The sequence below is a fragment of the Cynoglossus semilaevis genome, chromosome 11 (genome assembly GCF_000523025.1).
Source record: "Cynoglossus semilaevis isolate Cse_v1.0 chromosome 11, Cse_v1.0, whole genome shotgun sequence".
NCBI classification, from domain to species: domain Eukaryota; kingdom Metazoa; phylum Chordata; class Actinopteri; order Pleuronectiformes; family Cynoglossidae; genus Cynoglossus; species Cynoglossus semilaevis.
In genome coordinates this window covers 15,895,052-15,922,632 of record NC_024317.1, presented here as the reverse complement: position 1 = coordinate 15,922,632, position 27,581 = coordinate 15,895,052, and the positions used below count along the sequence as shown (strand labels likewise).

Genomic DNA, 27,581 nt, shown 5'->3' with positions numbered 1-27,581 from the left:
GTGCATCGCAGGTTTTTAATATTTAAATTTTTTTCTTTTATTGGGAATTTTCTTCTATATCTCAGGTTTTTGCGGTATTTGTGATAAATTAAGCATTTTCTAGCCCAAGAAGAAAAAAAGTAAAATAAGTAGTAAAAAAAATTGCAAGAAATAACCTGTACATACGTAAATTATGAAAGTTTTGTTAATTTTCTGTGACATATTTCACACCTTACAATGCCTCCTAAAGTGTTCGTAAAGGGTTAATATATACGTAAAAATATAACAACTATCGCATTCTCTACTTTGTGGTTTTTCACCTATCGCATGCAGTCTTGGAATGTAACCCCCGAGATAGACCACTGTATACTTTATATTCAATGTTTATTAACCCATATTAGCTTTAGTTAATTATAAGCGGTAGTCTGTAAATTAATTCAAAGATGATGAGAGAAGACAGATTCATGTAAACCTCTATACTTTGTCTCAATTAGTTCCAAAAAACAAATATACAAGCATGCTAAAGGCTAGACGGCTGGCATAGCCTTTAGTGTATTGCTAAGGCTAAGTGAGTAGAGCAGGTTTGCAATCTTTACAGTGTAATGCTTTGAGCAGTAGAATATATGGGACTTTATGAGTGAGGAGAGGCAATTTATCACAATTTATATCTCTTTAAGATACAATCTTAAATCTTTTAACATGACAGATTATTAGAAAACACAGAAGATTACTGCAGTCTCCTTAAGACAGCAGTCGAAGTCACTTTTTCCAAGTATTTAATTATTTAATGGCAGCATCATGGATTACATTCTACATCATCAGTGAACCTTTTAAAACTCCAGCAGATTACCCAAACGTGCACCGTGTCACATAATAAATGAAGGCTCTGGAACTGCCTTTTATACCTCAGTGACCTCAGTTGGCCTCTCATGACAGCTGAGGGGAATAAATATTAAATCCCTGAATAAAGAAGCCAATAACTGGAAGACACTGCTGAGATTCCATTGCGCAACCTGAACTGGGTATAAACAGAGCTGCTAAAAATGGCAGCTGCAAACAGAAATGCAACCTAAATCCATGTGCTGTCTATGAAAGCAGACTCCCTTCATTTTGCATGGGTTTTTAAACTCAATACTAACTGAATATTTCTCATCCGATAAGAATCAAAGAGGACAAGAAAAGACCAGACATCTCAGATGTCATGATTGGAGTTTGTTGGGCTCCTTTTGTGAAGCTGTCAGCTTTCATCAGCACATCAACACCACATAGTCTTTTCGTGGGCATTTTTATGGAGATTTGATTATGGAGATTTATAATGAGGAATCTTTTTTGTTTATGACAAAATATACACAAAGTGTCCAAGAACGTCTGATTTAAAACTAGACAGCTGATGATGGCTTTCTGATGTGATGAGTCCTCATGAGAGCAGGACAGTCTGTGCCCTCTGTGCAGTAACTGGGCTGACCTGAACATATGGATGATGGCGCAGTTGGGACGCTGCACTCTGTTCAACCAAACATCCCCAATCTGCCACTCTGTCATCCTTCCCCCAAAGACCAATCTGTCCAAGTTGAGCCAGACACCAAAGGGAGGTTTATTATTTTTAAAACAAATTTCCCTCAGTTTCTGTGAAAGTTTCCCCTTTTCTTCAGTCAGAATCCATTCACATCTACTGACCACCAACACGAAGTCACATCAACTTGATATAGTCCCAAATAAGAAAGAAAAACCCAATTTCTTTTCAAATTGACACGTGTAGTCAGTTGAAATGAGGATACAAATGGGAATCAGAATAGAACAGGAACCTAATTAAAACAAATGTGTCTTTCATTGCACTGACAGACTATATCGAATTAGAATGAAGTCTTGTTTGTATCTAAAGTGGACAGAAACAAAGCTGCAGACTGTGGGCAAGACAGATGTAGGACACAATTTACAGTGGACACTTGAGGCTTGACAAAGGGGGCCACACAGTGACATAAGGGCCAGACAACTGTCCACTTTTAAGGTTGACTGACTGTGCATATGGTCCGATTGTGGATGACAGTCGTGCACAGTGAGCATTGATTACCCCATATATCCATCATGCTTCTGTGAATTCTAATGAGACAAAGCAGAGAGACAGGACTGAGCCACGGTGGCTAATGAGGATGAAATGCATTCAGGGGACGAGGGGTCACTGAGGTGGCGATGTTGATTACGAGACACGACTAATCATTCGGCCGTCACATTAACCGCAGTCCAAAAGAGAGATGAATTGATTTGAGCCATATATGCAGGAGCCCACGTCTAATCATAACTACCATGTAGGTCTGAGGAGGTCACAGCATCTGAGACTGCTTCAGTGCAGTTTGCATTTTTGTGTTTTTTAAGGTTATTGTTAAGAGAAAAAATGTAAAAAAAAACAACAAAAAAACTTTCCTGTTGCAGCAGCCAAATCCTTCTGTTCACAATAACCTTCAGCTGCATGGCCAGCCTCCAAATCTTTATACCGCAATTCCTACAACCTGACCACAGTCTCCTCTGAGTCTCTCCATGTTCGCTTCTCTTCTCTCTCCTCCAGGACATGGTTTCCTGTTCTCCATTTCCTGTCCTCCTCCGTATAGCCCCCGTCTCTCCAATCATTCCCATTGTTTGTTAGGTTCCCATGGTCAAACCAACAACAGCAGTAGGAGGGGGGCGGGGACGAGGGGGCAGTGGAACAATCCTCACGTATGTTCTTAATTTTCCTGATGGTCACAGCAATTTCCAGTAGAAAAATTAAAAAGAAAATCAAAACAGAAAAAAAAACAGTGACTCAGTGGACAGTGGGTGACTTTGTGTACCACAAATATGTACAGTATTGAAGATCCCTGAAGTTCCATGGAAATAGCCCCAGACTATTCACAAGCTCTGCCCCATCAATGCGTTTAATGGCTGTTTTAAAATGCATTATGATAGTTTGCAGTGAGTATAAGCAGCATTCCTGTGTTGTTTGAACCTAAATATATATATATATATATATATATATATATATGGCTACTCTGGTGACCTCAATCCCCATAATAGTGTTTTCCGGCCCCACTGAAATGAGATTTTGGAACATCTTGATCATTTATCTGCAGTCAGCAGAGGTTTTCCTCTGAGTGAAATCCCAATAGGCTCTGATGAATCTATCTATTTGTCAATGTGAGTGTTTGACTTTGACTTTATTGGTTGAAGCCATTTCTAGGGAAAAGCTGCCTTCACTGCTGGGTAACAGCGGTCAATGTTATGTTTGGTTTTATCTCTTTTAGTAACGCATTAGCCTCCATAAGGTGACAATGACTTTTCAAAAATATAAGTGTTAAGAGCAGCCATTTGTGTGTATGTTTTTAAAGACACAGTCTATCTGAACAGTCTATCTGAACAGTCTTTCTGAGCCTTATATTCCAGCCCACTCTGTGCCTCTAGTAAAGACCTTATTCCAGCATTGGTTGTATGTCAGCAAACATCTCCATGTTTTCCTTTAGGCCCTGATGACTGCAGTAACCTTTGTATGCGTTCTTTGTTAAACCACATGTTTTTAAAAAGAATGTTCTGCTAATATTCTACTAATGCTCTTCTTAGTTCTGATCAGAACCACATCCCTGGGAAATCAATTCCAGACCACGACTGTCATGTGTTCAGGTTTGCCACAGGGTGAAACAATTGCTGAATGGTGATATTGTTCAAACAGTGGGTTCTGTGTACTGTGTACTATCTACTAGGCTAGGATAGTACAAAAACATTGCAGGAAGAGAAAACATGGAAAATGTTAATTTTTAATTAGTTGTTATTGAACGTTTCTTTTTTTCCTCCCTCCTTTTCCTTCACATCTCATTATTCTCCCCTCAGCCTCTCCCTTCAGGGGAGCATCTGTTTTCCTGCATCTGCTGCTTCTTCACTAACATCCTTCACTTCATTCATGGATCTACTCTGGAGCCTTCCTCCTTCCTCTTCATCTCCATCATCTTGTGTCCAATACATCCACTGTGTCTGATCAGCACTTGTCCAAACCATCACCACCCTGCCTCTCCAACTTTCTCTCTCTTGTATTCGGTCAATATTACAGTCTGAAGATTGTCAATAGTTCCTCCGCCAGAACTCATCACTGCAGACAATTAGTTCTCTTCAGTATGGTCAGTAAAGTCCAGGCACAGCCTTCAACCTGACCATTTATTATTATTATTTTTAGCAGCATATGCTAACAAGTAATATCCATAGAAAATGCAGTGATTCCTATCTGCCACGGTGAATGTGAGAACCTCCTGTTCATTATTAGCACATGATTGAGCCCGTTGTTGTTGCTGTGCAAAGTTCAATAGAGTAGTAGATAAGAGATGGTAAACATTTACTGTCTGTAACAACCCTCACCCTGATAACACACAGGCTCACGCACCATGTGACTTAGGGGGTTGATACAGTAAAAACAAGTTAAAGATTTGAATTAAATTATTTAAATTGTTTAAGTCACTAAAAAGACTTAAATAACTTGAATTGTTTAAGTCACTAAAAAGACTTAAACAACAGGATTTGTAATTTTAGATCAACCATAACATTTGGATTTAAGACAAATTCTCATGAACTACAGCTGCCTCCTGTTATTTAACAAGAAGAAAAACAATTTAATGTTTATTAAATTATGTTTTGTTGTTTTTTGTGTTCACGGGAATAACTTGACTTTTGAAGCATTGTGATATTTCTATAAAAAATAATGAAAAATGAAAAGTAAAATTTAGTATTTTAAGATAGTTTGTCATTCAAATGTAGCTGTGTTGTCACACTTTTGCAGGAGGTGAACGGCTCCGTAGGTGAGAGGAACTCTGGGCTTTAGTCAGTGAAATTGTGTGTTTTTACATTTTACTCATATAATTGTTAGAGGTAAACAGTGAAGATAAACTAAACTATTTTTTTAAAAGTGGATACAAACATCAGAGCATAGTAAGTTTTCTTGTGGAAAAATAGTAAGGAGAATTGCATCAATACATTTTTTTTAAATATGCGTCTTCCCACTGTCACTGAAAAATGAAGCAGGGTGCAAATTTCATCTGGTCCCACTGAAACTGAGATATTTGCCCTGAAAACTGGAAACTATGCCATCTGTCTGACTGAAACTGTATCTTAATTAATAAGGCTCAGTGAGAGATAATAACTTGTACCTGGTGTTCACCTCATTAGTGTGAATCATGCAGAGGATAAAGGCCACTTTTTATATTTAGAGATGCCCACAGGGTCATTTTACCCTGACGACAAAAACCTGGATAAGACGAATGAGGACGGCAGTGGTTGTTACATCTCTAAATGACATCAGTAACAGGAGCAGACTTGTAACGTAAAGTCAGACACTTTTCCATAGGCAACCTGGAGCCTGTCTGGTTAGATTGCTAGGTGTCCTTGTCACCTCTGACCCCAGTAACACCATTCCTGTGACAGGCCTGACCTCTGAGGTGGCCCTGCTGCTGGAATGATCCATTGATGCCTTTTATTTTCATGCCCCATTTCCACTCAGCCTCTCCATTCGGAGGGTGATGGAACAGAATTGGAGTGGTGACCCTGTGCTCCCGCAGGCTCCAGGGAGTCTGAATCATGGCTGCATGTTTAAGTCACAGACGCAGTGACACACTTTGGCCTTAAGACACTCAGTACTTCATGCAGTATGATGGATTTTTTACGCTTCTTGAGCCATGAACTCAGACAAACCTCAAAGCTCACGATGCTGTATTTCTATTTCATTTTTCCCTTTTTGTCTTACTCTTTTTCTCAGTCTATTTACTTTCTTATTTTTCTGTCTTTGTCTAACTGTGTCTTTTTGACTCCCTCTTTAGCTTTTTTGTGCGTGTTTACCCAATTATTTATTCGGGATAAGCTGCACTAAAATATCTGTTTTGTAGAATATAACTGTGTTTTTTCTGTGTGTGTGTGTGTGTGTCAGACAGCATGCCTCTCTTAAGACTAACGCCTGCAGGCTAACGATGCCACCACAGTCAGCTGTGTGGTGTATGACTGTGCAGCAGAATGACTCCACCGCACTACCAATTAGCATTTATCTATCAATGAGCTGGAACAATGCATCGTTACTGCGTCTGTGTGTGTGTGTGTGAGTTAGAGAGAGTGAGAGAGAGAGAGAGAGAGCGTTAAAGGAAGCATGATGGACAATTATTTAAATCAATTTCATGATCCTCTTGTAAAGAGGTCACACTGCTTCATGTATCTGGGTCTGGTATAACAGACCTGACAGCCGACAAGAGAAATAAATGTGTTCAGTTTTTGGTCCTTTGTCCCAGAAATTCCTTCATTTGTGAATTTCATTTATAGAATATTTTAGAACTAAAGGTTCTGGAACCTATGCTTTATAACAGAGGTCTTCAAAGTGTGGGGCGACACCCAAAGGGGGCACCTGGACATAAGTTTATTAGTACAATGAAAAAGGAGAATGACTATGTCTACAAGAAAGTATGAAAAACTATTATTTAGGTTTGGATTTTCATGAAGGGATGTTGCACAAAATGGAAAGGAATTTTTTATTTATTTTACCTAAATATCAACATATTTAAAGCTAATTTGTGATTGTGTTTATGCATAAGGGTTTAACTGTGTCTAAATGTATGTGCAGAGTTTATGGGCTTCCTCCTTGGAGGGAGAGCCATGGTGTTAGATCACATTACAGCCAAGTCTGTATAAATAAGGGAAGTTGTTGTCGACCAGAAACACAGCGGCCATGTTTTATTGAAAAAACGTTTTGACCCACTGCCTCAGTGTGGCTTATTGATGTGTGTAAAAATCCATAGTGCACACTGGGACAGAGCGGTTACAGCTACTGGCTGCACAAATGCTACACCCACTGTGAGAATAAGTGAGGAAATATCAGTTCACAAAGAATGAAGTGAAGAGTTCAGCAGCTCTTCAGATCAGGAGTGAAATTAAGTGAATTATTGTCACCACTGCACACAATGAAATCTGTCCTCTGCCTTGAACACATCACCGTAGTGGGCAGAGGGGCAGCTCAAGCAGCACTGTGTGGGGACGGTGCCATGCACACTGCACCTTGGTGGGACCTGATGGCTGGTGGAATAAGTAACTTTCAACACTAAAACAAGAACATGTAAAAACATTTCTACGTCCTGGTTTTTTTTCCAATAATTTCCTCGTAAACATTTTCCTTCAGTGACTTGAATCAGACCTTGAGATTAAAACACGCCACCTTTTATGTTTCTCATGTAAACAGAAAAATAGTCTAAAGTGTAAAACGTATGCACACATGACTTAAAGCAGTGTTTGTGGAACCAGGAAACTTCAGATAAAAATAAATGGAGTAAACAGTAGGAACCAGTAAATAATGCAGTGTTTCTTCAAACCGGAGCAAAAAAAAAAGATTTTGTTTTTAAATTTCGCTTTGGCGTTCTGCATAGACTGCATGGATTTTTTTGATTTCATTGCAGCACTTCAACAGTTGAGCCTCAGAATGTTCGTCCTTCTAACACGATATTTTACACATTACCCTTCAGTGCGGGCTAATGAGATCACTAATTGAACAGACTGCTGCACGGTTAGTGTTAAAAGCTTCTGAGGAGGGAAATAAAACAGAGTGGTCGATGATCACATCACATTAAAAAGAAAAATCCTCAGAAACATTATTTACTTCACCCATGTTAAGGTAATGAAACTGAAAACTTTCATTTAAGTTTATTGGTCTTTTATCATTTATGTGGTGGAGACCCACATGGTTGTTTGTTTGTTCTATAATTAGTCAATGAGGCCACTACTACTATTACTACTTTTACTATTGTTATAATTGTTACTATTTTGTTATCTGAATTTGGCTATTCCAGCTGCTCACCCAGAATTTTGTCGGGCTGTACTGCTGTGTTTGTATTAACAAGGAAGGCTATTCTATCCAGATAATAAAAAAAATTTAAAAATCCAAACTAATGAGTAGCAACAGTGACCTTAGGGAAATGCTGGACGAACATCAAAATTAGCGTTGCTTCTAAAGCTATATTATAATGACGTGTAGTATCTTTACCAAGAAGCAGCCAAGGATTAAATCTCCTTCAAAATCTGGCTCCACCTGTGAGGGCATCACTACAGAGAAAACAGCAGGTTTGACCTTGAGCGTCTGCAGCACGGGGCGTGTGACCTTCTTACCTTCTTTAGTCGTCCACTTCTGGTGCCCAAGAAGACTACGCTGTGTCCGTTGTAGGTGTAGGAGGTGACGGAGGTCAGTCTGTCTCTGCTCTCTGTGAACACCGTCCATCCTGACACCAGCTGAGATCCACCCAGAGGTTGGTTTATATCCAGGCCACAGAAGTGATCATCAATGGGAACAGGCTGTGGAGGAAAAGAGGAAGGGTTTCAGATGAAAAGGAGAGGTTAAAAAAAAAAGTTAGGAATGAATCAGAAAAGTATGTGAGTGTAGGAAAGGACAGGGTGAGCGCCGGCATGATAGATATGAGGGGTGAGGAGGTGATGAAAATGAAGGAAAAAGCATGAGTGAAAGATGAGAAAATGACTGCAATCACTGCAGACACATGAATATATATGACGGGAATACAAACTGACCCGTGGAAGGGCTAAAACGCATGAAGAGCGCAGACTTCAGGCTTTAAAATGGTTACTTCAAAGCGGGCCAGGATGCTGTATGTATCAACAAAACCTCCGAGCAGTGGAATTGGTGGATAACGCTAATTGGTGATGGCAAACGCGAGCGAAGCCGTGTGTTTTTGGGCGCCCGTTTTGGGGGATATTCAGATTGCTTGATCTGACATCATACAAGCACGCAGCACAGGAGATGTTGGTTTTTGATTATGCATCAAAGAGAGTGGCAGCTGCAGCGGTCCAGTTACTTCTATTTAAATGTACTTCAAGCCCTCGCTAATAACCTGTCAAACAATATACAAATCTACCTTATTAGGCCGACTAATGTCTTCTCTCACAGGATGTTTATTTTTCATCCACACATCCAGCCTCTGAGGGCACTTCCTGTCATGTTGCCGTGTTTTTACTGAATGTAGTCAGTGAAGTACACTCAGTTTATATCTCATCACAGCTGCCTTCTTCACCAATTTACTTCTAGCAGGGAGCGCTGGGTTTTATTTTTATTTTTTGAAATTACAATCAATTAATTGCAATTCATTACCAGTCATTACCAGATTACCTTGCAACTTTTTAAAGCTCACCTTTTAAATGTTCCCAAATATAACTCTCTCACAGTGTATTAAACCTGAAATTTTAAATCAGAACCATGATTTTATAATTTAAGATACAAACTACGTTGGTCAACTGAACAGTGGGAGCTGATTGTAGAATTACTGAGTTTCCTTTTCCTCCTTTTGTTGCTTTAATAAAAAAATTAAATTTACTGCCTATTTATCTGATTAAAGTCTAGAATTCTGCTATAATCTGACATACTACTGTAAGTGTGGAGTGACATTTCTTTTAAAGAAAGACACCTTTTATGCAGAATGGCATTACAGTTGCAGTAATTGCAGTACAAGAAAATATTTTTTTTTTAAAAAGATCAAGAACAGATCTCAGAGGGTTCCAATCCTGCTGCTGGCAACTAGAGCAAGAGGAGCGACTTGTGACGGGTGTCAGTGCCCAAACCCTGGGATGAGACCAGAGCTCCTTACAACACTCCTCTGATTAGCTCTGTGGAATTAATCACCGCCAGCTCTTCTGCTCCTGTGGGAATCTGAAAAATTGAAAAGTGTCTACAGTGGAGTTTTGGCTGCGTGCCTGTAGCCATTTAGTCTTCAGGGCTGTGACAACTGTGGATTCTACAGGAGCCAACTTTTAAGTAAATATGTATATGAGCTATGGAAACAACATTTGAGTTTTATAGTCAGAAGATAAAAGCAGTGTCAGTACAGTCTGTATGAACACAGTTGTTCTCACTCCTGACTGTTTACCTACCGCTTTGGTGCACTGCACGTCTTTTCCCAGAAGCCAGTGCAGCTCCAGGTTTCCTTCGCCCTGGTAGCATGACTGCAGGCGCTCCTTAATGCGAGTGTTGATGTCTTGGATGGTGAAGATGCAGACAGCAGAATGATCCGGTGGGTCGTGGTACTGTTTTTGTCCCTTTGAAAACACGGCGTAAACCACATCCTCCTGCGTGCTGATGTTGAGCGACTTAGCCAGAACCCGGCCGGCCTTGGTCAGGTAGGCGGCCTGCAGTAGCCGGTACTCCTCACCTCTGTGTACGCAGCCTATAGGAAGTGACACATAGGAGTGGAACCTCTTGTCGCCTTTGCAGAGGCGGATGATGCGTGTGGTGTAAAAAAAGTCACCAGGGGAGCCGCCCGCAGGCATCCCATTCTCCGGAGTCTCCGGCTGGACGGTCATGAAATAGACAAAGTTGCCGCTAGCAAAGCCGTAGATGTAGTAAATGTCAAAGTGTGGAACAAGAGCCAGCGTGTCTGAAGGTATTTTAATGAGAGATGAAACAAAGTCAGTGTGAAGCTCGTAGTCAAGCATGGCAGAGGATTCTGGGTCCTGGGGCAGCTTGCGGCTGGAGATGGTTGGGAAGTAGTCTTGTTTGCCTCCGACTGCCGTGCCAATGTACAGAGTGGCGTCCTGACCCTGTGAGGGTACGATAACTCCAAACATCGTCTCAGTCTGATTGTCACTAGACAAGTAGTGCTCCTTCTTATGCGTGGGCTCGACAAGGATGAACAAGTCGTCGAGCCTCATCAGCTTGCAAACACCCTGGTAGAGGCTGCCGCAGGCCAGCAGGCGGTTGTGAGGATAGTCGATGAGCAGCAGTTTGTTGACGTTGTCCGTAGAGGCCAGCGGCTCGGAGCAGGGCTGGACAATCAGGGGAGGGTAACACGCTTTGTTGTCGTACTCTGGTCCCGTGTCGTGGGACACCAAAAGGGTGAGATTAGCTGAGAGCTTGTAGATTCGGTTTACGGCGCCAATGTACAGCGCTCCGGTGGACTGATGCACGGTCAGGTGGTTCAGTGACCACTCCTTCTTCTCCGACTGGAAGGTGTTCAGAGTTTGTCCTGCAGCTGTCGTCTGATTTATAGAGATCAGAGTCAAAAGCCAGAGTGCAACAGCCCAAGACATGACCTTTGGGTGGCGGTGACCTTTGGTGAGGCCACAATAAGTCCAGCCTTTGTACAAATACATTCCTGTTTGTGGAGATACTGAGGAAACCCCCGGGTGTTTGTGCATCAGCGAGGAGCAGATTGGTATTGAAAACGATGAGCTGGAGTGAGCTCTTGTTCCTCGTAATTGATCTTCACATCATTCTGAAAGAGAAGAAAGACACGAGAATGAAACTCAACCGTGAATGAAAAAGTGTGTCCAGGGAATCCTTAGACACTTTATCTCAAGAAAAACTTGCAATGTAAGAGCACGTTTCTCCCCCTTGCATCTCTGCCTAGCTGGAGACACTCATTTTTCTTGTGAAGAGACATCAGAGGAACGAGTAATCATTTGTTCAAAGAGTCTCTCCGTGTTTAACAGGAAAAACAATGCCCTAATATTCACCTCAGTGGTGAGTGCTGTCAGGGGATCACGGGTTTTTCGCTTCTCCATATTAGAGAACTAACAGTGAGCTATTACTCGAACAAAGCAGCCACACAGTGCAGCAGTATTTCCCTTGTTCGAGAGGCTGATTTAATGATCTAAATGCATTAATTATGCATCCATATTTTGGTCTCACTGTTTCCCTTTCTCTTCACTGCCCTTGTTCGTTTATATGATTGAATCCGAGAGGAATTAATCACTCACCAGCATGGCCGACATTCCTAAATTAATGAGCCCCTTTTCCAGGGACAACAGGGAGTCATTAGAGATTTAGAGCCAGTCAGAATTATCGCTCACACTCTCACGTTTAATTTCATTAACATATTGTATTCAGTTATTATCCAGGGGGCAAACAGTGTCCCTCAAGCCCACTGTGGACCGGAGGATGGATGGGTGAGGCAGATGGCAGGAGGTGTGATGTATTGGCAGAATTTTTTCCCTTCGCCATATCTGTTGTGTCATTTTTCTGACTCGAGCTGCTTCTCATGTAAATGAGACCAAATAAGATCCTTCGCAAAAGGAAAGAAGGGAAAAAAAGTGTTTCTCTCCCAACTATAAAACAGAACACAATTACTGCACATAAAGGAGATTTCCTGCACGCTCTTGTTTCAGATAGGTTTTTTAATAGAGTAATAAAACTTCATGCAAAAGCGGGCTGACCATAAATTGAGACTCGTACATCATCCTCAATCCCGTCTTTATGCCACCAGGGGCCTCTGCAATCTGGCTCCCACAGATTATTACTACCACAAGCCCTTTGTCCCTTTTCATTACTGCATCAGCATCCCCTTAATATTCTTCTAATTATTATTAAGAGTCACACAGGATCATCAGTCTTCGCTGCCTCTGTGTGAAGGTTTTAAAAATTCTAATATACATGCTGACAAAAGTCGGTGTTCATTTTTTTTTTCTTGGCTCTGACCGACATCTGTGGTGTCTTCCCTCTTAGACCTTCTTGTAGTGAAGGTCACATGATGACACCTATGTCATGCCCTGAAGCCAGGGTCAGGATGCAGTGGGTCAACTCCACGGGCAAATCCTGTTCCTTCATCAACTCCCTTCATTGTCTCCTGTCCATCTGTCCACGCTACAGTGGCACCAAGTGTCTCGGCACATAAGTGCTTCATCTGCCAGACTCATTCTGAGCATCTCCACCGATTAATAGCCACCAAAGAGCAAAATCCTTCCACAGTCTCAATGAATGCATTTAAAGAAGGGAATGTCGTCTTTTATAGGTTTTGTTTGTAATCCACGGCACAGCTTTGCACATTTCTGCTTTGAAGCGTTCAACTCAAAGCTTTTCTCTATATTCCTTTTTTTTGGTCAAAAAAGGCATTTTTTATTTAGTGAGACAGCAGCAAACTCTTTGAATACATCCATAAATTTCCTTTGAACAATTTGTCAAAGTGTAAAATAAATTCTCTAAAAATTAATACAAATAAATTATCTTCCCAATCTTTGTGAATTCTGTATGTAGATTTCAAAAGAATTCATTTTTTGGAAATTTGTCAACTGAAGTAGTGCAATCTCAGATAATAACATTTTGTAGTGTGCCTCTTGTCTTGTCCCATGAAAAATACAACAATTTTTTAAGCATTTTTAATGACAAGGCATCACTTTCGTTTAGCTAGCTAATTGTTTCCCCTTTTTCCTGATTTAGTTTTTTTGGTTTATTTTAATACAAGTAATGACTAGAATGATGTTATGGTATTTCCGGGTGTACAGCACCACAGATCAGTGGATACTAAGCATTAACTGTGAGTGTTAGATTTAGCCCGTTGTACTGTAACTAACCACTCGCTTTAATGTCTCCCCCTGAACTGCATTTCCTACAGCAGCCACTAGTCTGCTGAACTAATCGTATTATTCTATAAAAGGGTTTGACTCTGTTGCAGGATGACATTTATATAAAACAACCAAGGTCTTCCTCAAATCATGAACCAGAGTTTCTAAGCAATTACTAGCATCCTCTGCAGGGGAGTAATTTAGTAAATGTATGTAGTTTTACCTTTAAAATTAATTGGTTCTAAAAATTATGTTAAAACATAACCCTAAGTGTGTGGTGAAAACAAGTTAAAGGTTTTTCAAAAGTTTTTTTTTTTTGGAGATCATAACATTTTAAGACTTTTCTGTTAAAAATAACTAGTTTAAATTTATTTTTCTCAAAATAAAAAAAGATGAATGCCATTCTGTTGAGTTCCTAGCCAGCACCACTATAAATTATGTTCGATCAAACATACCAAACCCTTAAACCGACTTACACTGTAGATAAAAGCAGTGCCACCCAGAGGTTAATTTAAGCGTCGGGAGTCTTGCTTCAAACCCTCAGAGGAATGTTACACCGGGAGAGAAAAACAAGAAGATGAAAAAGGAAGTGCTGGTGGCAAACTGATTTGGGACAGCATGCAGGAAAGCAGTGGCCTCATCATTTTATTCATTTCTGCTCTGCTGGCTTTGGTCACGTCTAAGGCGTGCAGTCATGCTGCTCAGTGTTTACCCTGGATTATAGAGACAGCTCTTCGCCCTGCTCACTCCTCCCTCCTGAATTCTCTGCCTCGCCACTCAGACACGCTCCAGCCAAGACGTGACTCATTCACACTCGCACAGAGGAACATGGTTTCTGGGGCCACTGGGGATCACAATCGCAACTCAGACCGTGGAGGAGCCGGCCTCTTTTGTGCTTCACAGACATGACCCTTTGACCTAGATTAGGATCAGTGTAGCCAAATGCACCCCAAGGGTTCAGCTGTTATAAGGCTGAGACGCTGTCATGGCTTCTTTGGTGCCCACTTAGGCATAAAACACAGGGTAGAAGTTAGGAGATCAGTCTCTCTAACCAGTAAGACAAAGTGAGTGACAATTTGCTCTTCAAATATTTAGAATGTCTTTTTGTCTTTGTCTTTCAGCTGCTACCTTCAGGGGTCTCCACAGAGGATCATCAAGAAACGTCGACCTGTTTACGTTCTGAAGGATGGATTTGGGTGAGATGATGGAGCCGATCTGCTTCATGCTGATAATCTTTTAAAAGGTCAGTTGTTACAACTCATCTCTGTTTTCCCACTGAGTCAACAATACCAGTCATTGTCAACCACTTCAGAAGTGATACAAAAACACAAACACAGGTTTGGACACCAGTCTGATTTTTGATAGTCATAACATCGTCTGTTGTCATCGTGACACGTCAGCACTTTTGTGAGTCAACTGATTCTTTTGATGCTGGGCAGTTGATGAAGGTTTTAGCTTGAGTTTCTGAGTGGGGGACAGTTGGAGCCTCAGTAGAGTGTTTATCTTCATGATACTCTAACGTTCAGTCTTTACCCTCACAGTATGTAAACACAGTGCCTGATGGGAAACGTTTGTCCGGGGGCTTTTTGCAAATCTGTGCAGGCGAGACACTCAGAGGGAGGGTCAGTATTGTACACATTACAGATGAGTGAGTCGAGAGAGAGTCAGCTGGAGCAGAAGTCGACATGCAAATGAATAAATGAAGGCAATTAGTAGTTGTGTTTACAGGCTTGTTGAGACAGAAGTAGGTCAAACGTGGCACAGAGAGAGCCAGAGCCAGGGGCTGACGCTGGTACTTACGCTGACGAGCCCAAGAATTAGGACATGAAAATGCCATCTTTGTTAACAATGACTTTTAAATGAATGTCATGTTGAATCGCCAGGGAACGATTTGGTTCATGAGAAAAAGGCAGTCCTCTGGGATCAGTGCTCTGTGTTTTAACCAGGGCTGCGTTTGAAGAGGACAGCCCTGGGCTGTGGTGAGACACAGACACAGACCAGAGAGGAAATGATGTGAGGCATGATACTCACACTACACATACCCACAGGATCTGTTTACTTACTGACACATACACACATCACAGTTATGTGACACTTGCTCCAGTCTTGTCTTTAAATAACGTAATGAACCACCAAAAAAAAAAAGTGTTCTTCTAGGAAACAAATTATGCTTCCCCTGAAACTGAATAAAGTTTTCATCACTTGTATGTAGAACCACCTTGGAGGTTCATCAATCTTAAATATTCTAGATGGCGATGTGGAGTTGTTTTGTTCAGACTTGTTTTCTCCTGTTCTCCTGGTTTTCTTTAGTTCTGGAACTGTTGAAATGTATTCAGCAGCCCTCTCCTTAAAAGCCTCAGATAAAATTGTCCTAGAGCAGAGGTCTTCAACTCCAGGTGTAGGGATCGGTGCCGGTCCGTAGGTCATTTGGTATTGTATTGATTTTTTGATCTTAAGAGTACTAACAACCCTGATGGGAAATGTAATGTTTTGAATAATACGCACCACAGTTTGTTTCAGCAGAAAACCTAAACCCAGCAGTACAGTGAAAGCAAATGTGCAAACATGACAATTCTCATATCTAAATAATGACAAACCAATACAAGTCACTTACATAGACAATAGAAACAGAAAAGCATTTGTGCAGTACAAATGTAATACTTAGAATTAAATTCCATTGAAATGCAAAGGTGTTTCAGGCAGCACTGAGTACCAAATCTGTTGTCTTGACTCTCGTTGTGTATTTTGTTGTTCAGCACAGATGCTGCAGGTTTTAGGACTCTTTGGTTCACCACCAGTCTCCACAGTAGCAGAGGTTGTCTGGGGGGAGCAGTAAAACTGCACTATATCATGACTACTCCACTCCTAATAACTGCAGAATACAATACAGGGGACCTTGGGCAGGAGCAAATGTCACGTAGGGGACCAATTCCTACACACTGCTGCAACGTAGTAGGCGGCCTCCTCCGCAATGAATGCCATTATCCCAGGGCATATGCATTATACATGCAGATATGGTTCCATATATCTGGGATTGCAGTTAAGAGCAGCGACCAGATGAAGGGCACCGCTGCCAGAGTCAGACTCAACCGTGCATGCGTTCCTCCTCCCGTCCCTTTTCACATCTCCGTCTCCGTGTCCATAAATCTCATTGTCGTTCTCGCCCGGTTAATGGTGACCTCAAGCAGACTCCTCTCCACCGCCACAGCCTTCATGTTGCATTTATGATGAGCAAAGAGGCTAGAGTCAAAGTGACCCCCAGCGCTGTGATGAAAACCCATGCAGCTCAAATGCAAGAGGGCTCTTTTATAATTCAGCAGCTGCAGAAAAAGGAAAAGAAGAAAGGAAGAAAAACGAGCAGCGTTTTCTTGAGGGCCGTTCACTCATCGCACGTGAGCCGGGCCACAGCTGCTGTCAAGAGACAAACAGAAGACTCCAACTGTGGCTGCGTGTGATCGGTGGAAGGCACAGTTGAAAAAGAAAAACATTACACTGGTGAAAGCCACTCCGTCTCCAGCCACGGTTCGTAGTTTCTTAGATATGTTTTTGTAGCAAAAGGCAATATTTGTGCCTTCTTTGTTTGGCTCAGCCTCCTACAGCCAACTCTCCACTCTCTGTGGCTGTAGTTCTGTTTTACTGCCATCTTCCAAGTTCTTGTCTTTTTTGTTATCTGAGTTGACAGTACTTTTCTGCAGTAGACAGATCTATCTCTGCTGAGACTCATTCACTTACAGATGTGCTCGGGCTTTATAGCTTTTGCATGAATAAATCATTGGAAGTTGACAGTGGAAATACATTGCATTTGGCAGAATCGACGCGTGTGCAGGAGTGAGAGAAACAATCAGGCATGATGATGCTGGGAACCCATGTGAACGTGTAAACACATCAGGTGTGTCCATGTTTCTCCCACCACTGCACACACACACAGAAATGTAAGAACCTGTTCCCGAGGACACCTGTGCGGTTCCCAGAGTAACTCCGTCTTTGCCCATATGGTTCTCACGAGCGTAGGAAGCCATGGATGGACGAAGCTGGCGCGAATAATTACGATCAAAGAAATTACAGTGAAAGAGGAACAGCTGCTACCTCTGCTGCTAACAAATCAGTGTGAGTGAGAGGAGACGGCAACTGACAACCAGAGAGAAGAGACAGTTGGATAAGAGGAGAAGAGATGGAGCAGAGATTCAACTTTCTACCCACTCTTCCAAAACCACATTTAAACTCTTATCTGCACTGCAGACCCAGACGTCTTCAAATATTAATTCTGTCCAGATTTTCCGCCACTGCCATCAGACTTGTTCTAACTCTGAAATAGGCTGGTTTAACTACACCTGCGCAGGTGGGTCCAATGACCTGAATCTGGGCCAGTGTGACGTGGGTACGATGCACGTGACATTATCTCCATTTAAAATTAAATTCTTCGACTTAAATCCAGTCCATTCATATTTGGTAACCTGCAGCTGAGCACCACAGCACTGACCGTAGGTCAGCTGACATACTGTACAGACTATTGTACAGACTATTGTACAGACTGTGGAAAAGTCATTCACTGCTGTTTACTATCATTTGATGAAATAAATTATAAATTGTAAATATATTATAATATAATATTAATATATATTATAAAGATTTTTCTTCCATTATAATGGATGATTTGGTCTGGTTTGAAGCTTCTACTAGAATGGATGAGGCTCTGTAATGACACAGGGCTGCGTTTCAGCCGCTGGTGTTGGGGCTGTTGGTTTAGCTTAGCCTGTCTACCTGGACTATCATGCTATTGTTGCCTGGTTTGTACAGTAATCACTAAGATCCAACGAAGCTAACGTTTATACTTTTGCATATTTTTCTTGACATTTTCATATCAATAATTCAAGCATTTGGATTACTGACATACAAACCGGTGTGAAGTACAAATCTACCTACTGCCATTTGTCTTTCTGTTATAATTAAATAGCAACATAGAGAAAACGTTATATTCCTAAATGACATATTTAAGAATTAATCATAATTAATTAATCGTTATTAGTTACAATCAGAATTAATCATGATCAGTGGGAATTTATCCACGATTTTTCTGATTTCAATTTTAAATATTTGTTTTTCCAGTAATTGCAGACTTAAGCTAATTCCTTTTCCTCACAAGAAAACACTTTCCATGCAAAGTAGTAGTTCATATGGTAGTGTTTGACAAATACTTTTTATCCCCTTGTGTCCACTGCTCCCCAGGGATGGAGGGATGTAAGGCAGGAGACAGATTTGGTTATAAAATATTCTGATTCTGATTTAATTTAAAGTTTGTGAGTTATCTTATATTTGTTATTCTGATTCTGATTTAATTTAAAGTTAATTAATTAAGATTTAAGATTAAGATTTCAAAAGCCTAACCAAAACAAAAACTAGATTATATTAACAAAAAAACTCAATGTCAGAACGTATATATTTTTTTATTTTAACACCTCACAGCTTAGCTCATTGGTTGTTGAAATACGTTCTCCTATACATGCATTGAGCTTCTGCAACTGTGAGACACTCTTTAGAACTTTTCACCACCTGTATAGAACTGTCTCAACACAGGACACTGATCTTTACATGCCAGGCCACTGCACGACCCATTTTAGATGTGATTTTTCACACTTAGAGAAAACGTGTCAGTGCTTTAAAAAAATTCTAAACATACGCTGTCTGTTAACACCAGTGCCAGCAGAAAAAAAAAACAAAAAACAAAAAAAAAACACATCAGCAAGTTCTTGCACTGTTTGAATCAACATCGATGTAACAATCTGGAGGCAATGCACCATACTGCCAGACTGCCATCACTGCACGCTGAGAGCTGCCAAAGCTGCCATCTGGTAGGTGAGCTGCACACTTTCCACTCATACCACCCTCCCCTCTCACTCCTCTATTTGTCATCACATCTCTCTCTCTCCCTCTCTCTTTCTTTACCTCTGTTTCTCCCTGTGGTTATTAGTATTTCTCACCTTCGCCACCTTTCTATCACCGCTCTGCTCTCACCACATGCCACCCTCCTGTATACGCACTGACCTCAGATGTTTCGTAGGGAATAGAGCTGAAGTGTGAAGACTGAGAGGAGAAAAAGTTCAACTGAGCTCAGATTATTCTCCCAGTGTCTCTGTTCTAATTATCGCCCGCTTAATATCATAATTGGGTATTTCATTCTAGTTTTACCTCTGTAGTCAAGCAAAGCCAGAAGCGAGTGCTCACATGTACAGTTTCACACACACACACACACACACACACTGGGGGCTGAAGTGTTTCTTCTTCCTCTTCAGGTTGCAGCATGTGAAGAGTCGTGTTTAATCACTGTCTCTGTTGGTAGTCACTGTAGCTGCTGCACGGAGGACGGTCGGTGGATGGGGGGGGGTCGGCAGTTGGAGATTGAGGGTGGGGGGTGCTCAGTCCACGGGTATAGTCAGAGTGAGCTGCTGTGCAGTCACACACCGTGTAATTGTATTACATACACTAATTCTTCTGTTGTACTCTCACTGCCTCCGCGTGCTGCTTCGGCCCCTGACCTACATCACAATCGCCTCTGTACGAATGACTGCAAGAAAATCATTGTTGCAGACTAGAAATTTCCCCCCTAAACTCACAGATGAGCCCATTTATCTCTGTTAAAGTCTGAGAAACCATCTGAAATGACAGGGACAGACTGTGTCTCCAGCCACAGTCCACACACCTCAAGACAAGTTGATCTGCAGCTTCGCCTTCATTCAAAAATCATCATCACAAAAATAGTGAAGTAAATAACCAAAAGTTAAAAAAATATCTTTGATGTGTACATTTGTTTTCATTTTATCACAAGTTTGGAAAAAATCAAAACACTTGGAAATGATATTTTTAATAACTGATCGTTTCAGGACATTGATGGAGGAACAATGCCTGTTGGCCACATTATTATGGTCGAAACATGTTATGCTTCTCTATCCATGATGACTCAAATCCAGAGTCTGGATCTGAACACGCAGCCCGTTAGTGTAAGACAAGAGCATTTTTATGCCAAATTTTAAAAAGCACAAAGATGATCAGAGATTTCAGTGAAAATCTGAGACACAGACAGACAGATAAATACTTTATTCGTCCCCTGAGGGAAATATTTTCTGTGAATTTGCCCAGACATTACGGCTGAAATTGTCAAATTTCAGAAAGATACACATTTTCACTTCAAATATCGTGAGATGAAAACACATTTTCAGACATCGCTCTCCAGGGCTTGGAATGAAATATCGGATTCATCTGTGAAACCGAATCCCCCTAAAACACAGAGTTGAATCATTTTCTTATTGCTGTCCTCCAGTATCACTGACCCTCGTCTCAGAGGAACAGAAATCCCCAACAACTCTGTGTCTGTTCTTTGCAGCAAACAGTAGACAGAACTACTGGGAGGATTAATTTAGGTTCTAAAATTAGCAGGCATCTGGAAAAGTGCTGGTGTGCACGACTGGCATGAACAAACCAGAGGCCAGATGAAGCTCTCTCTCTCCCTCTCTCCGTCTCTCTGTCTCTCTGTGAAAAGCTTTTACCCTCTCTGCAGGGGGACCAGGAGAATAAAAGCCCCTCCAACTGGACGGCCAGATAAGCCAGACCAAAGGGAGGAGAGGGCTTCATCTGCTTTGCGTGAAGGGTTCAAGTCAAGGCGATGCTGCTCTAACGGGCAGCACTGCTGCCCCTCACTACCCCATCACACCACCACCACCAGAGTGGTGACAGTCAGAGAACCAGGCTGTGACAAAGGTCCACATGGTCACCAGCATTGTTGGGACAGGCTTTGGTGAAACCTGATCTGTTGAGCTTGGTTCAGTCAGACCCAAGGTCCTGTGTGTGATAGAGAGAGAGAGAGAGAGAGAGAGAGAGAGAGAGAGCTTCTGCCCAGCCTTTTTCGGTGGCTTCTGCTCTGCCGACCCTGGCTGAGCTCCAGCTGCAGGAGTCAGGAGGCAGGCAGCAGTGGAGAGTGGACTGACTGAGTGTCTCCAGACTACACTTCACTCTGCGATCATCTGAGTCAGTGTGGAGTGGACAGACGTGCGGGCACGCAGAGAGAGAGAGAGAGAGAGAGCTTCTGCCCAGCCTTTATCAGCGATTCAGTGGCTTCTGCTCTGCCGAACCTGGCTGAGCTCCAGCTGCAGGAGTCAGGAGGCAGGCAGCAGTGGAGAGTGGACTGACTGAGTGTCTCCAGACTACACTTCACTCTGCGATCATCTGAGTCAGTGTGGAGTGGACAGGCGTGCGGGCACGCGTCCCTCACAGCAGCAGCAGCAGCAGCAGCGCTGCTTCTGTGAGAATTCATTTCTCTACCAAACCTGGGTCATTTACAGTCACGGCTTCTGCACAGAAGCCGAGATGAATAATTGATCCATTAACAATACGCTGTTTGCACAACCCTCGCCGGCAACTCGAGTCTGTCCGTGCAACTTTACTCCCGTGCACCCCAACTGTGGCGCAAGGAACGAGGAGGAAACAGTGCACTCACCTTGACATGTGAGGACGCTCCTTCAGTTATGACTAGATCCGGTGCCGTGAATGGTACCTGTTCGCTGCTCAGCTAGCCAGCCAGCCAGCCAGCCAGTCAGTCAGTCAGTCAGGCAGCCAGTCAGTCAGTCAGCCAGGCAGTCAGTCAGAGAGTGTGCAGAGGATACAGATGCAGCAGGATGAGCTGCAGGTTAATTTATTCTGCGCTCTGCAGCCTGTAAAGTCATCCGGACGCAGCAGTGAGCATCTCTCCACGTCAGGAGCCAAGGAAGAAAGAAGGAGACGCTGTCAAGTGACCCTTCTGTCTACTTCAGGGGTTTTCATCCTCTGTATCAGTCTGCTGCCCCCCCTCTCTCTCACACACACACACACTCTCTCTCTCTCTCTCCCTCTCTCTCTCATCTGTTCACTTGCACCTCACGTACCGTTTGCGCTGTATGACCCAGCCTCCGTCCATCGCGTCATCCTTTGGCACAACTTGCGCGCTTTGGTGTACATTTCCCATCGTTTTACTTTTGCATTTATATACACTAACCTCTTTATTAGTTTTTTCCATTAAAAAATCATTCAAATTCAGCTTCAATAGAGTATTTTTTTAATTACATTTTTTGTAAATAAAATCTCGACATTTTGCCCTGGTGTGGATGCCGTTGTTATCAGCAGCCCACAGTGTGAGTCCACTGTCAGGGTCTCAAACAGACCTATTTGTCAACGTGATTTCTATCTCCGTGTGTTTCCGTTGTAAAAATGACTCTCTTTCATATCGGTGTGTTTAGAAACACGTTGACATGAGGTTTGAGAAGAAGAAGGAGAGAGAGAGTGAAAAATGAATTTTATTGCAGCTGATTGGACCAACCTCAGTATCTTAGGTCTGTTTGGGTAAATAACGTCCGACTGTAAATCTTTGTGTTTTTTTTCCACCTAGTAGTCCGGGTTTAGTGAATGGACGCCTACAGCCAGCACGAACGGAGGTTTACTTTGAACCACTGCCACCTATAGGCTGCATTGTGAAATTACAGGCTTTGTTTTGCTGAGAACGTTATAGTGAGCCATGGTTGTGCAGAGGAGGCATCATTGTTCATTCGTGAATCTAAGTTCATAAATGATGGGACAACAAAAATAGATCTGATTTGGTCATACTTACTTCACGTAACCTGACGAGAGGCTACATTTGTTATATACCACATTACCATGACAATTGAGTATAAAATTCAGAGATTAAATGTATAATTCTATGTAAGATTAGAAACAATAACGGAATTAGATACGTAGGAAATAGAGATGTACTTCTGTTGTCGATATTAGGTTTGGGATGATCTCCCTAAAAAATCCTTATGTTTAGTGATAAAAAAAGGAAAATGAAAAAAAGCTTTGCATTTCAGCACATTTTTCTGCTCTTATTTTATTATTGAACAGAATATTAACTTCAGAGTTTCCCCTTCATTCGTCTTTAAATATTTTAGTGTGTACTGTATCTTTAAATGTCATGCTAAGTTTTGCTCTGATCAGCGAATTTGTGACCAAATAATGATTTAATTGAATATGAGTGGATTTAGACCAAACTCAGAGTCAACTAATCTAGAAAACAATTATTAAATTCCTCATTTTCCACCATTAAAACAGGTTAATGTACAAAGTCGTCTCAGAACTAAAACTGCCTACACTGTAAAAATGATCCGACTGCACTTGTGACATTCTCCTTGTTGTTTGCTGTCAGGGTGTACTTGGGGTCCTCCAGCCAGCTGTCTGCTCCTCATTATCAGTCGTTTGTTGAAGTGCAGATGAGTCGCTGTAGTCTGACAGGCTACCTGTTGGGGCTAAGCAGCTATGGATGGCCGGCGGACTCCCTCAGGGCTGACCAGATGGCGGTTACTGCTCACTGGCACCATGTCAGACTCTGCGGTCGTGAACCGTTGTTACTCACGTAGACGAGCACATACCACAAACAAACACACACGTGAGCCTGTGAAGAAAAGACAAAATCAGTAAAAAAAAACTGGCTTGGAGACAACTGGAACAAAACAGTGATTTTAAGAATCTCTGTATGCATTGAATTAGTTGTAACAGTTTTAAATGCATGGTGTTGGTTAGTTTGTGCTTCCTCTGTGTCATCGGTGTCAGTGTCAGTATGTATCAGATACTTTCTCTTTGACTGGTGGGAGGCTGTGTATTAGATCCATCAGCAGAGGAGCTGTCCATTGTGCTGCAAAGGACAGGATGCAGCTCTGCATAATGACTCATATGCCTGTATAAATGTGTCTTCTTGTTCTTCTCCAGCATTGGTCAAGGCTGTAGTGTACTGTAAGTGTGGAGTTAAGACGATTGTTATGCATGTTTGAGCTTCACGTCTCCGATCCAAGGGCAGCTGCTCTTTAGTTTACAAGCTGTCGGGCAAACTTACGCCTTCTGCCTGCAAAAGCAGCAGTGGGCCATGTATGTTTAAGATGGGGAGGGGGGGTGAGGAGTGTGAGGGTGACACCAAACACTGCTGCGGGGGATTTGACTGCATGTCCTTCCATTTACTGGATTGTCAATATTCCTGTATCATAGCTGTACCAGTTATATGGCACAGCAGTATTAGACACATATTACTAAAATGTTGCCAGGATACAGTTGTAGCTACAACAGTAATGCTTTTAAGCCTTGCAGCACATTTTCATACAAAGCTGTCTTCTGCTGTGTTAGTGGTAATAGAGTCCAACTGTCACGTGTGTGCTCTGTGAGCAGTTCCTCTGCTCCAATGTTTACAGAGTGGCTGGGACAACAGCATGTTCTGATTCACATGTTTGTTTGTTTGTTGTATTTTCAATGGAAAGTTTATGCATATATGTTTTTTTGGAACATGAGTTAGTTTATAAAACCATAAAGTATCAGTAAGAGTTACATTTCATCTATTTTTTAATTGAATTGAATTATGAAAAGGCAGTCTAACATAATTAATCAAGGATTAACTGAAGGGAGGGAAGGACGGAGGGAGAGAGGGAGAAAGGAATGAAGGAAGGGAGGGATGGCTGGACAGACGGACGGACGGACGGATGGATGGATGGATGGATGGATGGATGGGCTGTTGCACCAGAATGCACTCACTTTACCTCAGACAGCAGAAATGGTTTAAAATCCATTTACCTCTGAAAGCAGTTCAGACCCTGAAGTGATGCAGAGTCTTTGAAAACCATTGAGTGTAACAGTAACCAGTCAAGTGCCACCTGATGAAATCACATCACCCAAGGAAACACAGTGCTCTGTCGCCTCACCACTGTTTCTAATTAGTCTCCTAGGTAGACATCGTGGCCGTTGTATTGGTTTGCACGCATTTGCGCGTATCTTGTTTTTCTGCTCTAGCATCATACTGATGTGTTCATTATGATTATTATGCCGTTGCTTCGGGCTTCTCTCACAGACAGGATCCAAGTGGAGCAGCCAGCTAGATGCAATCTACATCATAAAAATTACCATAACAACAAAAAAGCCATGAAGGGAGGTGCATGCAAATGGAAGGGCATGAAAGACGTCCGTCGGCCCAATCAAGCTGTCAAAACACGCAGAGTAATAACAACTAAAACCCATTGTAACCTTTGGCTCCAGAGCCTTGCACCTCACTGTGTAAAGAAAAGCTCTGCCAGGCCCTTGTATCATTGATTTCACACTAAGCAGTGAAATAAAGAAAAAAAATCAGCCGGCTTTATTCTGCTCAAATCCATCATCTCCAGGTTTTAATGAGACATTCATCACAAGGAGTCTGTGCTGCAAAACAATTATTAATCCTCTTGTCACTTGTTTCTGCATCGACTTCTCATCACTGTTTTTCTCCTGTTGTCAATTTTATAGTCAGACAGCTTTTCCAAAAAGTCAGGTTGATGGACTAATCCCTGGTGTTTTATAATAATAATAATTATTATTATTATTATTGTTGTTGTTGTTGTTGTTATTATCATTATTATCCGTATTATCATTATTGATATTATTATCTGGAGAGAAGTGGAGAGATTCAGGACCAACAACCTGTTGTTATTCTAGAAGAACTGTTGCTTTAATTATTCATCAACACGTGCGTGGAATAACAATAGAAGCGCCATTAAGTTCAGGCAGCATTAGACGGAATAAACACCAGCCTCAGCCTTGTTCTATTGGTGTTTAAAGTTGTTATCCTTAAATGATGATGTTTACCAGCCTCTCATCCTGCATGATGCTACGAGAGGAAAACAACGGCAGAATACGCACAGAAAAACACCATTCAGAAATCCAATTTACACCAACATTATACGAGTGTGAACAACTGTTAGGTCACCTGAAGTGCAGCCTTGAGCCTTCAAACCTCACCGTCACAGCTATGAGTGTTGAGGAAATGCACAGCTTCTCAGTGTAAAAGTTGAAATGTTTTTGTTGAGAACTTATAAAGAAGGAAAAGAAAAGAAAAAAAACCTAAAGAAGCCATTTTATGCTCCCTTTTGCAAAGTTAAATGGTCCTTTGATATAAAAAACATGCTTTGGTCAAAAATATCCCCAGCCTTCGGCACAGCTGGATTCTTTCCACATTCCTTTTCTGAATAGGTTTTCTGTACTTTTACTTTTAAATGGTCATGAGCCACTGTGTCCTTCGCCTGCCCTTTTTGCAGGACACTTGGACTCAGAGTTTTTGAAAGAATTCTGGGGTGTGTCTTTCTTCAATTCCTCCAAGTATATCAGGGTTTTGTTCACCTAAACCAGCCCTGGTTTCATGGTATGTAAATATGAGTGAATTGAAAGAAAAAGATGATAACATGATAACAAACAACAATTATGTATTCTTTTTGGGACATACAAAGGAGTCAAGAGAGTCTCTTTGCTCCCTCTAAAATAGTTGTTCAGTCAGTCCTTCTCCATTCTCGTTTTAGTCCGTGTGACGAATTCCCTGTAAGCTAAACATAAAAGACATTTGTGTGGAAATTCTTCTTCTCACACAAATGACCAACAAAAGTGAACATGTGAATAAATTCAAAACCTCCCTCGGTGCACCTAAAGCTTTTCAGGCAGAAAGGAGAAAAGGAGAGGAGATGAAGCAGAGACAGAGACAGACAGTGGAAATGATCTGTCTGAGTGTGTGTGTGTGTGTGTGTCTGTCAGAGAGAGAGAGAGAGAGAATGTGATGCAAAGACAAACAGTTCACCCATTAGTCATGAATTTTCATCATCTGACATTTGCTGGCATTTTGTGCCTTCCGTTTCTTTCCGGCGCTTATGATGCAACAAATCACTGCAGTAAATGTTGAGGAAACAAAGCCGAGGTTGGGGACCACAGCAATCATGGAGCCTGGGCATTAATCTTATCTAAATTTTAAGGTCATGTGGATTTGTGAGCAGCTCGTTTTTTAAGGCTCTACTTTAATTTAATTTTACCTTACGTTTTTCATCACAACCACTGGAATATTTTCATGTACTTCTTTTTTTTTTCCACTTGAACTTTCGAAGGCTGCAGCTGAGTAAACAATAAATACTGAATGCACAAAGCACATTTCACAGTAAAATATGTCATTTACATGTTTCTGCCACCAGTGGGCTGGCGTGTAGACAATAAATTCTGCAAACAATGACAGCCCTCGAGATGAAAGACAACTGCAACACCTCCCAATTTACAGCCACCAGTCCCAACTGGAAGCTGATCCATCCTCAAGGAATTTAAATTTAAGACCCCTCAATGTAAAATGTAAAAAAAAAAAAAATATATAAAAATATATCAGAATATAAAACTATATATTTTTAAAATGTATGTATGGTATATTTATATATAAAGAATAAAGAATCATGTGGTAAAATAATTTT

General features: G+C 41.6%; 1 protein-coding gene and 1 long non-coding RNA gene across 2 annotated transcripts in view; one reads left to right on the top strand and one right to left on the bottom strand.

The window, feature by feature from the left end:
* Positions 1-11,690, bottom strand: part of LOC103386584 (plexin-A2) — a 50,142-nt gene extending 38,452 nt beyond the window's left edge. Inside the window, 2 exon segments of the mRNA XM_025060019.1 lie at positions 8,125-8,307; positions 9,892-11,690. Coding sequence (XP_024915787.1) covers positions 8,125-8,307; positions 9,892-11,154 — 1,446 coding nt within the window. The 5' untranslated portion in view covers positions 11,155-11,690.
* LOC103386583 (uncharacterized) overlaps positions 1-27,581 on the top strand; it is a 106,918-nt gene that overhangs the window by 66,244 nt on the left and 13,093 nt on the right. The window contains exon 4 of the long non-coding RNA XR_522326.3: positions 14,418-14,539. This is a non-coding gene — a long non-coding RNA (uncharacterized LOC103386583). The remainder of the gene's footprint in view (positions 1-14,417; positions 14,540-27,581) is intronic.